The sequence below is a fragment of the Wyeomyia smithii genome, chromosome 2, assembly GCF_029784165.1.
Source record: "Wyeomyia smithii strain HCP4-BCI-WySm-NY-G18 chromosome 2, ASM2978416v1, whole genome shotgun sequence".
In the NCBI taxonomy this organism is placed as follows: Eukaryota; Metazoa; Arthropoda; class Insecta; order Diptera; family Culicidae; genus Wyeomyia; species Wyeomyia smithii.
Window position 1 is genome coordinate 147,005,976 of NC_073695.1, and position 13,298 is coordinate 147,019,273.

Sequence of the window (13,298 nt, forward strand, 5' to 3'; positions counted from 1 at the left end):
TCTGATTCCTCCATGACCGGTTTCGTTGTTCAGGTAATCTTTCGAAGTTTTTATAAAAAAAAATCGATTTTTTCAAATGGGCTGTTTTGGATAATTAATTTTTAATTTTCTTTTAATTTGTTTTCAAAAAATCAATAATATGTTTTTACAGTCTATATTTTTTTAGAAGACAAAACTATAAGTTACAACTTTGCCGAAGACGTCACACCGCTCAAACGAACCGTGTTGGCCCTAAAAGTATTTGTAATCATCAATACCATCATAATAGCATTTTTCAATAGCTTTTCAATATGAGTTGTGTTTCAAAAAATTGAACCTATAGCACAAAAGGGCATTTTTTGCCTATGAAAACGACTATGCAAAGTTTCAGTCAATGGGCACGTTCACGTTCTGATGATGTAAACTTGTCAGAAAAAAATCGTTAAAAATCTGTCCACGTGGTATGTGGACGGCCCCTAAATAAAACGAATAAATTGTCTGGTACAGCATTTGCATAAACAAGTACAAGTGTCCTAGAGAGTATATTTTTCAAACAAAATCAAAAAAACATATTCCATCAGTATCCACCGTTTCATGTACTTTCAAGACACTTGGAATAGAAAACATTATTCAAATTCCATGCACCTCCCGTGTGTGATTTTGTAAATGACATGGAAGCATTCAACATTTTCCGCGAGACACAATCTTAATTTTGGTTGAGTTATATTTTTTTGCACAGAGTAGTTTTTTGAAACATTTTGTAAAATTGTTTTGAAATATCTTGCCATTTTATATGGTATTTTTTTCCAATTCAACATTGCCACCCTAACGACAATGATGTAGCAAATGTTATATTTTCAGGAATTTTTCTATTGGTATTGAGTGAAAAGTGATTTTTTTCTTTTTATATTCATTTTTACATAATATTATAAACCACTCTATGTCAAATAAACGAACCACCCTAATGAAACATAATGTTTTCGATACTAGTTATAGTGTATATCATTATACAGGTTATTTCGAAAGACTAGCGATCAATTTCATTAAATAATTTCTTAATATTTTGAACTCCGCCTTCCGTATCTGAAACCGCCATTCTCTACTGCGAAAACTTGCCGAACTTTTTGCGGATATGTTAAACTTTTCTACCTTTTTGTCCATCCTGACACACGTTTTATACAAGCAAGATCTCTAAACCAACTGGGAACTTGAACCTGCCACCAAAACAATCTCATTATGGGAGTAGGAGACAACACACTTTTTTTTCACTCTCTTTTTGACAAAAATCTCAATCATTGGCTGAATGATCATGAATGATCTTTGTTCATCATATGTACATATTGCGACTAACCCCATATACTCAGCTGTGCACATTTAGATACAGATGTTGTTGTTAGCAGTCACGACAAGAGGCGAATAGTGCGAAGGAAGAGAAAGAGAGTACGCCAGCAGGGATACTATATACATGGTGCTCCTTTGCAATCCTCGTAACTCGTCTTACACATAGATCTGCTTGCAAATGTGAGAAGAGTAAATGTATATCGCACACTGACAGAGATGTTAATGCATCACAAAGGAGATTTATATGTATTCAAAAATCGCTAGAAACGATTTTCTTCCATCGCTGGCTATGCGTTGCAAAAATGTACAATTTGACACACATTCTTGAAATCCGAAACATTTTCGGCGTAGGTTGGTCACATCAAGTTCCCAAGTAATACTAATATAATACTGTTTTCCAGTGAAATGAAACCGGTTATCAAAATTGATTCATTTTTCGTAAAGTTCTGGCCATTTGAAATTCGAGAGAATTTTATTTATCCCAATTATTTTGTCTACCCCCTGTATAAATCACACTTACTACTTTGAACTTAAACAGTTCCAAGTTAAACTAAACAATTACCAGAGAATTACCAATAGACTGACGCTATGCTTGTCCATCATATTATAAGAGTTGGCAAGCCAAAGAAAATGCATTTTATTACAATTTCGTATCATTGCTTTTTATGAGATGATGCAGAAAGTTTGGATATTTTTTTAAAGTTCTCCAGTACTAAGTTGTCGAATTCATCTGTTCTTAGGAAACTAAAAACTATAAATACCTAATTAGTTACCATTATTTCTCAGAAACTAAGTGACACCAGGGGAGAACCTTTACACCACCCCCAACGATGCTATTGTGCATGCAGAGAATAATCGGAAGCGACGAGTCGCTCGCCTGACAAGGATTTTCCAGCGAATCTCGTAGTATTTTAATATAATGTAGTCTTTGATTCAACATAAAATGTCTCGAAATATGCGACTGTAATATTTTCTAATAGTTTTGATTGTTTTCTAGTCGCAAAACTATGTCAATTTAATAAAAGAACAATAAAACTGCATGCGCACAGTACAGCGAGAAATAATCATACAAAATGACATCGCTAGAAATCTTCGCGTCGCTGGACTCACCAGCGAATTGCAGAGTAGTGCTGCATCGACAATAAATCTTGTCGAATAGCAGCACCCAACCATACCTAGCGGCAAAAGCAACTCCTGGGGTAGGGTAGGTGAGGTCTTCTTCTTTTGGGTCTCCTCCAGTAACCAGCCGCACTGACTTGTGCTCACCCTTATAATATCGATAATTATCGTTAACGTCAAAAAATTAACGATAATATCGATGTACAGCATTTACCGATATTATCGATAAGTATCGATAAGTTTCCCATCACTAGTCTTTACTAAACTGTAATTTTGATACTTTTTATATTACTTTTTTGAATCACATTTCTAGGGTGCAAAATCATTAAAAACGTTAGAAACTGATTGTAATGGATATTACAATGCTGTTCAAGGCGTCTGTTAAGACGGTTCGTCTGAAATCTTCAGAAGCTTTTGTGTTGCGTGACAAGTCGAGAATATTACAAAAAAATAATACAAAGCTCACAGAAAAGGCTAAACAAATTCGATTCCAAATCACTGAATTGAAAAATCTATTGATTGAAAACCGTGCAGCGTATATGCAACTTGGTCAACACTTAAAAAGCTCTGAACAGATGTCAAATGATGAACGAGATATTATTGATCAAGAATCAGAAAATATAACAAAAATGTGCATGGCGAAATTGATGGAGTTTAAAGCTGATTGTTGTAACGCAATATTCAGTAAACAAATGGCTGAGTTTATGAATTTGGTCATTGAAACTCTAACTAACTACATGAGCTCAGTTCACCATATTGCAAATGAACAACAGCAGTTTCGTATTCAACAGGAACTTGAAATGTTTGGTCTTTTGAAACTCAATTCGGACTATAAATTATCTTCAATTCCATTGAACGTATTAGGCAGCGATTCATGTGATGAAAAAAAACTGTATCTCAAAAACGTCTCTGATAATGTATACCAAAGTAATCCGCGAGAAACCAAGTTGGGCATAAATTTGCAAGAATCTGATCTGACAAATAACAGTTGGATTTTCGAAAACGAAGGGCTTTGTGCGGAAGATATGCAGGTTTGTTGTATGCAGTATAATTATAAAAAAATATTGTAATACGTATTTTTAGATGTTTGAATCGGAAAATATACAATTATACAGTGAATTAAGAGGACTATCTGAAGAGGTTGAACGAATTGAGAGACATGTGCTTGACATTGCACATTTGCAACAAGTTTTTACTGAAAAAGTATGGCAATTTTATTACCCCGTATGGCTCTTGTTACATATTCATACTTAGCATCTGTTGGGCACACCTCGCAGGTTTACCATTGACTTTCGTCTGTTTTTTCACATATTTTTTATCCATTCCATAGTAATTTATTTTCAATACTCACCGATTAGTGACAACTGCCTAAAACGGGGCGAATAGAAACAGTCTGCGATACATCTTGCAGTGTACAAAAAATACTATAATGTATAGAATGAATATAAAAGTTTTAAAACATGGGTCTTGCCTCCCTTTATTAAGGGTGTAACGTCCATTTTGATAAAATAAGTAATTCATTGTTTTATTGTAAAAAATGTTGCATGTTTCTATTCACCCCGCGATGGGGCAAATAGAAACACTCGTTTACTTGTTCTGATAGAAAATTCTAGTTTTAATTTGAAGAAAACAGAACAAATGCATCTTATTTATTGATATGAGAGGCAAGAAAACGATATAAAATATCAAAATAGTGGAAATGTTCGGTTTATTACTTCATGTTTGTTATCTTTCGAATGAATATGTTCTATTAGAGTCCTTATTAGGAACACAAGGACTCGGGGTTGGGTCAAGCATTTCCACCGGTCTGGTATCTTCCAGTACATTTTGTCTTGGTGGAACTGAAACCTTGATTCATATCTCTCGGGTCAGTCCATGTCGAGCATCATGCAGCAGGTAAATCAGACTCATCACGTTTTTGGAAACTAGCGTGGTTGTCTACTGGATTGAAGTCTAAAGGTAACATCCGATTTATCACAGAGTAGTTGATTCTATATTTCGTAACCGCTTGACAAGGAAACAGTTTTTTTGCGTAAAATCTCAACAGCACTAGCCGGAGCGAATACGTTTGGTAAGTCCTGACCATGATGGGCTGAAAATGCACAAAACATGTTCCAGACATTATTTTACATATAAAACATTATAGCATTTCTCAAATCCACATGTTTTGGTACAAAAAATAGCCGCTACGGCGTTGTTTCTATTCGCCCCGTTGATCTGAGAAGCGCGAGTTTTCCACGTTACCACGTTACCTGTTGGTGATGAATACCTTACGGCAATCCTTTAATTCGCCGTAAAAACTTGAAATGCTTAACTACCGACCCAGTATATCACACGAACAAGTTCTAAGTGAAGCAGAATGGCTTCTACAGACAAAGTCTTTTGGTACTCGGAAACGTTCAGAATTGGAGCCCCCATTTTGCATTTTTTTAAGCAAACCGACAGTAGTGCTGCTAACCCAAAAATGGGTTTGCAGGACTTGTTTACTATTGAAATATCCAAGAAAATATTTGTTGCATGGTTTTAAATGTAATCAAAGACTTAAAATTACATTTTTCAAGTTCGGAAGTTTTGTTTCTATTCGCCCCGTTTTAGGTATCGTTTTTTGGAATTCTTCACAAGGTATACAGTTTTAAAAGATTACACCGGCTTTGTTAAATGTCACTGACCCAGTTTACAGGCAGTGGTGGGCACCATTTCGCTAATTAGCGACGCTAAAATTCAGTTAGCGATTTCGTTAATTTTTGAGCTGATTAGCGAAACTGTGAGCGTCGCTAACATTTTGGCCTTCGAAACGCTAATCGCTAATTCGCTAAATTTTGTAGAGAAGCGACAATAGAAATATTTAGAAAAACTGTGGATTGCTGATGGCGTACGTAAATTGCTTCGAAAGATGAACATACTTTAATGCCAAAGTTACTTTTGTCAGTTTTTTACCCTAGAATGGAGTTCCAGTTATCGTACAAGCCACAGGAGCATTTTGAAGAACAAGCACAAGGTCTAGATTGAATTTTCGGCACACCAAGAACTTTGGTAAATTGCAATGCGCTTGAAATTATGACAACTTTGGTTCTACTTTTTCGATTCAGATAATAATTGAATTTTTATGAAAACATTCCTAAGAGTATCTATTTTCAATGCAAGCTAAATAACTTTTGTTATTCTTGTTTTTACAAAATCAAATATGAATACCGTTTCGTGAACCTCTTACTGTAAATAGCTTTAAAAAGTAATTGTTTTCGTTTGTTTAACCAAAAAAGATCAAAGTGGTCCAAATCTTACAAAACACGAGCAATAAATATAGCGATATGACTATTTACATATTAAAAAGTTAGCGATTAGCGAAAGTTCCGCTAATGTGGGTTTAGCGTTTAGCGATTATCGAGCTAAATTTTCTGGTTAGCGACTTAGCGATTAGCGTCGCTAAATTTTCGATTAGCGGTGCCCACCACTGTTTACAGGTTTATGCTGGATTACATATATGTAGTTACAACTTCGGAAAAACTCATATTGTATATCACGCTCAATTACAACACTTTTCATCCACTCCTAACATTATCACTTTGTTTATTCACATTGCTCGATCGGTACCCTTGTTACATTACCGGTTGGCAAATGAATATGTATCGATTCCCGGACACTCGGTAGATACGGAACGCACCGTGAGCCAGTACAACTTGAATAATACAAAGCAAAGCGAAGAAAATCCAAAAAACTGTTTTCCCATATAAAACTTCATACAAGTTTGAAATGCAATGCGCCAAGCGGAGGCAAAACCAATCGACTTCCGATAAATTTAGGATTGTGGGGTGCCCCAAATAAAACAAAAAACTTGGTTCTGGCTTTCTGCTATAAAGTTTCATTTTTCCATATAACGACGCCCCACTTTTATAGCGAATTTCTTTATTCCACTGGGTCAGTGCCAACTAAAGATGGGCGAACGGCTCACGAGCCGTTCGTATGAACCGGTTCGTAGAAATGAGCGAAAGAACGAACGGCTCACGAAAAAGAGCCACGAATCTTTGAGCGCACCAGCACTCATGGGTTCACGCGAACCCGAAGTTTGCCAGAAAACACGAACCGTCAATGCTCGTGAATCATTGTGAACCATGAGCCGTTCATGAGTCGGTTCGGAATGGTGAAAAAGAGCCGTTTCGCCCACCCCTAGTGCCAAACCACGCAGGAATAGAAAAACGATATTGCGATTTAGGGTGCAAAAAAGAGATGCCAGATAGCTCCAGGTGGGCCATGGGAATAAAGAAATTCGCTATAATACACCTCGAATCTGCGAGTGCCCTATTGGTTGAAAAACATATTTTAAGATGATTTTTTTTATTTACATCTAGATATCCTTACAAAAGGCAGATATCGATAGAATTGCCAACACAATCGTGGGTGCGACTGAAAATGTAAGAGATGCCAATGAACAAATAAAACAAGCAATACAGCGTAACGCTGGTCTCAGAGTTTGGGTACTTTTTTTTCTCATCATTATGTCACTAACTTTACTTTTTTTGGACTGGTATAACGAATGAAAATGTTTCACCGAACGTCTGGCGGTAAGAAATCATTTGAAAAGTGTACATAAATGTATGTAGAACCAATAAAGTAGGCTCGCTTGCAAACTGCGTTTGCAATTACGTAGCATCTAGGGGAAACGAGCTATATTTTTAAACCAAGAGTTAGATAAATAAATGTTATAGATGATAAAAGTATTTTCATGTAACCACACTGTCTTTTGCCTAAAAGATGAAGGTAATTCGTGCTGCTGGTTATTCTCGATGAAGGTTTTGAAGAAAAGAAAGAACTAACAATCGAAACAATAAACCTTTGAATTGCGTACCAGATGTTTTGCTTACGTGTATTTTTTTTAAATTACGCGATTAATTATGTCAAAGATGATCTCTGCATTGAGTGACCGAAGTACCGAACTGATAGCACTGAGAAACAAACTTATCAATGCTGAATGGAATAATCGTAATCGTAGGAATAGAGAAACGATATGACGATTTACGATGCAAGAAAGAGATGCCAGATAGGCACTGGTGGTTGAAAAACATATGTGTTGAGATGATTTTTTTATTTGCATATACAGTAACTGTTCGCTAACTGGGCGAAGAGCACTTCCCAGTTATCGAAATTGGCTCGTTAACTAGTATGTCATTTCAAACGTAAATGAACATCGAGGGGGATTTCGATGAACAGCAGGCTAATGCTTCTTCGCGGCAATTTCATAAAAGATTCAAATTTTCAAGTTGATCGCCAGGCATAATGTTCCATTCGGGTTGTTACTGTTTATGTTGCTATTAGATCCTTAAAACGAGTTATCCGAGATGTCTTTAACAGGACGTTTCTTTTCGTTCGCGGTCACTAGTGTTAACGTTTGTAAGTTTGACCTAAAAGTGAGCTTGCTAAACCGAGCGTCAGCAATCTTTATTTACTTTTCGCCAGCATACCGTGCTGCCAGTATTGTGAATGATATTTACAATTAACAAAGAAGTATACTTAGAGGTGTATACTTTTACTGGGTCATTACAACTCTTACCCCTTAAATGTTTACAATGTACAAATGATTTTTAAAAGTGATATTAAGTTTTTACAATTAGAAAATATTTTAAATAATATTTATGATTAAACATTTCATTGTTTTCTTCGATAGCAAACAAAATTCCTTCTATTTTCGCCTTCCTCAATCGATTCGATCTCCTTAAGGTAGGAGTTTTTATTTCTGCTGCTTCATCTCGATCGCCATCCAATGATCCAGAAAATCTCCGGCATTTGATGACTGGTTCCTCAAATCCTCGACAATTTTCTTCTTCGTAAAAACTCGATGAGCGAAAATCTCGCTTGCGACTGTAGCTTCCTTCAGTGCGAGCCTCATCATGACTGCTAGCGTAAGGGAATAGGATTCCGCTCGCCTTAGCAGTTGTGTTCTTTTGTAGCTTAAGCTGGTTACGATGCGCCATGACGACCACGTTTCCAACAGATACCTGAATCACTATCACTGTCCGTGTCATTCATGCCCGCTTTTAGCCGCTCAAACAAATCAGTTATTTTGTCGTCACCGAAACTCAGGTCCTTCTTGTCGTCTATAAATTTAACAGAGTTCTTCTGCATTCTTTTACGCTTAAAACAAGACCTCTTGATGTGGCCCTTAATGCCACAAAAGTCACAGACTAAATCCGCATAACGCCCAGTCCGCTTCCGTTCCGTACTCCTGCTTCGCCACCTCCGTTTATGAACATTACTACGACTTCTGCTCCTACTATGACTCATATTCCTATCATGTAAATCTCTCCGACCTAAACGGCTTTTAACGGATGCAATTTGGCCACCCTGACGATCATTGATCATTCTAGCCCGAGAACCAGCCAACTCCCAGTTGACAATCATCTTCTCTGCCATTGCCAAACTGAGATTGTCCTCGTTCAAGAGCTTTTCTTGGAGTTTTCCATCGGCAACTCCCATGACCAATTTATCGCGGATAGCTGTTTCCCGAAAATCACCAAAGGCACAGAACTCGGCTTGCAGTTTCACCGCAAGCACAAAGTCCTCTGCCCTTTCGTTAGGTCCTTGCACTTTATTATAAAATTTGTATCTTTGAATAAGGTCTGACTCAACCTTATCAAAGCGCTCTCTAAGTTTTTTTAAAAATATCAGCATAAGAAACTAACTTAATTGTTCCGATTAAAACGGTGCCATTATGGCAAGAATTTTCGTCACTATAAGCCATTATCTAACAAAACCAGAGTGCAATTTTGAGTATAATAAAAAGAATGAAAACGCTTACCAGATAAATCCGTTCCTCACCGACACCGCCTAACGGTGTAAAACAAAATAGCTTCGTCGCACAATCCGTCAGATTCGACCGGACACGCTGACTCGATGCTCAATCCTGCTGGTTATAATTCAATTTTAATAAATCGTCTCAAGGAGCTCTTCCGCTCGACTTGCAAAACTTGGCAAATAAAATGCCCGATATTTCCGACAATCTAGATATTTCACGTACACGCCAACTAGTACACCTTTTTTTTTAACCGTGTAAATTGATGCTAAAGGAAAGATGTATATAAAAGAAAAATTAGCAAAATATAAAAAATGCCAGAATAATTTGTTTGAAATAAAACAAATGAATTTCTTTTATTTTAATCAAAATGACAATAGCTTTTATTCTTTTTACTCATACAATATTTCCACGATGGCGTCCTCAAACCCAAGCCACAAGCAAATGTAAGAAAAATGGCTTCACACAAAGCATCCAAAATGCACAATCCAATGGACGCAACAGCAGCTTTAAAACTACTTACGCAGACCGCAGCTTAAAATTGATGAAAACTCGTCAACCATCCGGTCGCAAAACGCGATAAAAAACCACCGGAGTACTGCCACCAAATTCACCGCACGAAAAACTTTTTACTGAAGACGCTAAGAAACTAACTTAATTGTTCCGATTAAAACGGTGCCATTATGGCAAGAATTTTCGTCACTATAAGCCATTATCTAACAAAACCAGAGTGCAATTTTGAGTATAATAAAAAGAATGAAAACGCTTACCAGATAAATCCGTTCCTCACCGACACCGCCTAACGGTGTAAAACAAAATAGCTTCGTCGCACAATCCGTCAGATTCGACCGGACACGCTGACTCGATGCTCAATCCTGCTGGTTATAATTCAATTTTAATAAATCGTCTCAAGGAGCTCTTCCGCTCGACTTGCAAAACTTGGCAAATAAAATGCCCGATATTTCAGACAATCTAGATATTTCACGTACACGCCAACTAGTACACCTTTTTTTTTAACCGTGTAAATTGATGCTAAAGGAATGATGTATATAAAAGAAAAATTAGCAAAATATAAAAAATGCCAGAATAATTTGTTTGAAATAAAACAAATGAATTTCTTTTATTTTAATCAAAATGACAATAGCTTTTATTCTTTTTACTCATACAATATTTCCACGATGGCGTCCTCAAACCCAAGCCACAAGCAAATGTAAGAAAAATGGCTTCACACAAAGCATCCAAAATGCACAATTCAATGGACGCAACAGCAGCTTTAAAACTACTTACGCAGACCGCAGCTTAAAATTGATGAAAACTCGTCAACCATCCGGTCGCAAAACGCGATAAAAAACCACCGGAGTACTGCCACCAAATTCACCGCACGAAAAACTTTTTACTGAAGACGCTGTTTAATTTTACAACAGCAATCATCAACCACCTTTTTTGGCACTTAATTTACCTCGTCGCCACTAAAACGAGTTATCCGAGATGTCTTTAACATGACGTTTCTTTTCGTTCGCGGTCGCTAGTGTTAACGTTTGTAAGTTTGATCTAAAAGTGAGCTTGCTGAACCGATCGTCAGCAATCTTTACTTTTCGCCAGCATACCGTGCTGCCAGTATTGTGAATGATATTTACAATTAACAAAGAAGTATACTTAGAGGTGTATACTTTTACTGGGTCATTACAATCCTAAACTAGAAAGCTAAACTAGAAAGTTAACCGCGAAACCAACAAGAAGCAGTATCATCCTTTAATGTCAGCTTGTTTTTGCTGCTGCATAATACGGTGTTATTTTGTAGCGTACGCTGTCCAGTCGTGTTTCCAAACTTTTCTCGAGCCAAGGAAACGCCATTCACTGTTTGGGAGATCATTTAAAGGCTGGCGGGCCATAGTTATTTCATCTGCCACACTAACACTTGGATAGCCAATGCTGTTTCAATTGGCATCATTCTTGGCGTGTACTCAGAAATTCTGCTGCCAATTATTCAAAATTCGTTCAAGATCTATGGTACACTACATTGAGTCTTAGAAGTGGCCCCATCGATCAAATTTTCATCCACAGCTTCAAGCCGTTTGTCGACTTTATTAGTTATTTCATCAATATGACTGGTGAGCTTATTTGTAAGTAAGTATCCCAAGCGACTCAGTCATGTTAAAGCATCGTCGAAAAGTGTCGTCACGTGGTTGTTGATTTGTCTCACTACTTTTGTAGGAGAGTTCACTTTTTTAACAGATGAAAGCTCCTTTTTTTAGTAATAAGTACAAAACCCGAACAGTTTTTTTGTGGGACAATGGGCTACACACGATGAGACCAGGAAAAGCCCTGGTTTTGGGAGGGAAGCAAAACCTTGCGATATTCGCTCGGTCAAGTGACCCCCGTTCTAAAATCGTAAGTGCAGCCAACTCCTACCGGCTGTTTACTCGACGCGTCCCATGTTTAGAGCCACATTTTGATGCAGGGCTGGAGCGGGCGGGTGGCGGGTCCGGTAGGTTCTCTTCATTGAACATTGTTAATGTTGGGGTTTTACATCACTTTAGATCAATTACGGAGTGCTGACATCTTGGCTATTCTTGAAGTGTGGAGAACTGATAGTGGCCGGCACCCCCTTGCACCGGCTCTGTATTGACTTGATGGTTCGAGCCGAAACCGGGGGGGGGGGGGTTTGTCTCGATAGGCTGGTATTGAAATGTTAAAAATAATAGAATCTTGACTATATCGTAACCTCTCAAACGAAACCACGTGGTATTTCTTTCTGACTTAAAATTTATTGTCGCCACCAATTCAAAAATGGAGCTTTTGCATTTTAGAAATTTAGAATGTACTGAAAGTGTAACAATAAAAATGTAAAAATTTAAGTGAATTTTTGGCACTTGACAAACGGAAAAGCCACGTGGTTAAGGTCGCAAGGGGGGGGGGGTTGACCAAAAGACCACGAAAGACCACGAGGGGGGGGGGTGTAAAAAGTGATCAAAACATGACCACGTGGTTTAGGAACGGCCCCTAAACAGATAACCATTTACACACTTACGCACACAGAGAGCATTAATCATAAATCAAGATTTTCGTACACATACTTGCATGCACAAACACACTAACACCCTTATCCTGCAAGATAATAATATTATTCTTTTTTTCTTTTCATTCTGCATGATGATCCTGAGACTATGAGCTATTAATAAACGAAAAGTAAAGGTCCGAAGTAAAAAAAAAACAGAACACAACATAGGAAAACTTCGAAAATGAAAACGGAACAGTCCAAGTACAGGAGGCTATACTCATCGCTTGCGCACCAAATTTGGAATAAGGCTCCAGGAACTGAGGAAGATGCTAACCATACGAGAATTCTACGTGCTTTAGTAAAGTTTCAGACCTGAAGAAATACGAAGAGGACTTCCGTGGTTTTACTGACACAAAAGACGAATAAACGCGCCCAGAACATCCGATGATTCTTCGTCGGAAACCGATCCCGAATAACAAAACAATCAAGAACAATTAAAGGACACGTGAGTACGGAAATTCTAACACAATAAAAAGGTGAATAGAAATAATAACAATAACAGATTTATATTAACAAACTACGAATGCGCAATTGACTGGAACCATCCCAGCATAATAGTGAATATTCGGTGTAATTCTCATAATAAATTACCCATCTTAAGCAATATAATACTTTAAATGGCCAATTCAGAGTATTGCAATTATTCGCAATTATGCATTTAATTTTTTCACTATGATTTCAAATTTTCCAAAATATTCTCCAAAACATTTTCAAATGCAATTGAATGACGATGGGGGTGGGATTAATAAGTCAATGTACCAGAACCTGGCCGGACATCGCACCTACCCACGGGAGGACCCGGATACGACCACCCATGTGAGTCTAGAGTATCGCACATGCCGACACGTGCAACGGGAAGGATTAAAATAAGTGTATAGACCAGGGGTTATGATATGCTGACTTAGCGGAAAGCACGGGGTATACATTCAACAATGAATGAAAATAAGCTCAACACCCGAACATTTTTTTGTTAAAATAAATAATTATAAAAATTAGGTTATCGCATAATCAAAC

General features: G+C 37.4%; 1 protein-coding gene and 1 long non-coding RNA gene across 3 annotated transcripts; one reads left to right on the top strand and one right to left on the bottom strand.

The window, feature by feature from the left end:
- The first annotated feature begins 2,652 nt into the window (after window positions 1-2,652).
- On the top strand, window positions 2,653-7,165 carry LOC129725991 (syntaxin-18). 2 transcript variants are annotated; one of them, XM_055682501.1, is made up of 3 exons: window positions 2,653-3,470; window positions 3,523-3,663; window positions 6,786-7,165. In XM_055682501.1, exons 1-3 carry the CDS (start codon window positions 2,790-2,792, stop codon window positions 6,972-6,974), a joined length of 1,011 nt encoding a protein of 336 aa, XP_055538476.1. In that variant the 5' UTR covers window positions 2,653-2,789; the 3' UTR covers window positions 6,975-7,165. The 2 variants fall into 2 exon arrangements, with proteins under 2 accessions (XP_055538476.1, XP_055538477.1); XM_055682502.1 differs by having other exon boundaries at window positions 2,655-3,470; window positions 3,523-3,642.
- Window positions 4,053-10,835, bottom strand: LOC129725994 (uncharacterized). Its single transcript, XR_008728223.1, has 2 exons — window positions 7,299-10,835; window positions 4,053-4,531 (listed from the first exon to the last, which is right to left on the bottom strand). It is a non-coding gene; the product is annotated as an uncharacterized LOC129725994 (long non-coding RNA).
- Between the last annotated feature and the right edge of the window lie 2,463 nt (window positions 10,836-13,298).

Coding starts and splice junctions, on each gene's coding strand:
- LOC129725991 (XM_055682501.1), top strand. CDS start 2,790: ATGGATATTACAATGCTGTTCAAGGCGTCTGTTAAGACGGTTCGTCTG. Junction 3,471..3,522: donor TTTGTGCGGAAGATATGCAG/GTTTGTTGTATG, acceptor ACGTATTTTTAG/ATGTTTGAATCGGAAAATAT. Junction 3,664..6,785: donor TATGGCAATTTTATTACCCC/GTATGGCTCTTG, acceptor ATTTACATCTAG/ATATCCTTACAAAAGGCAGA.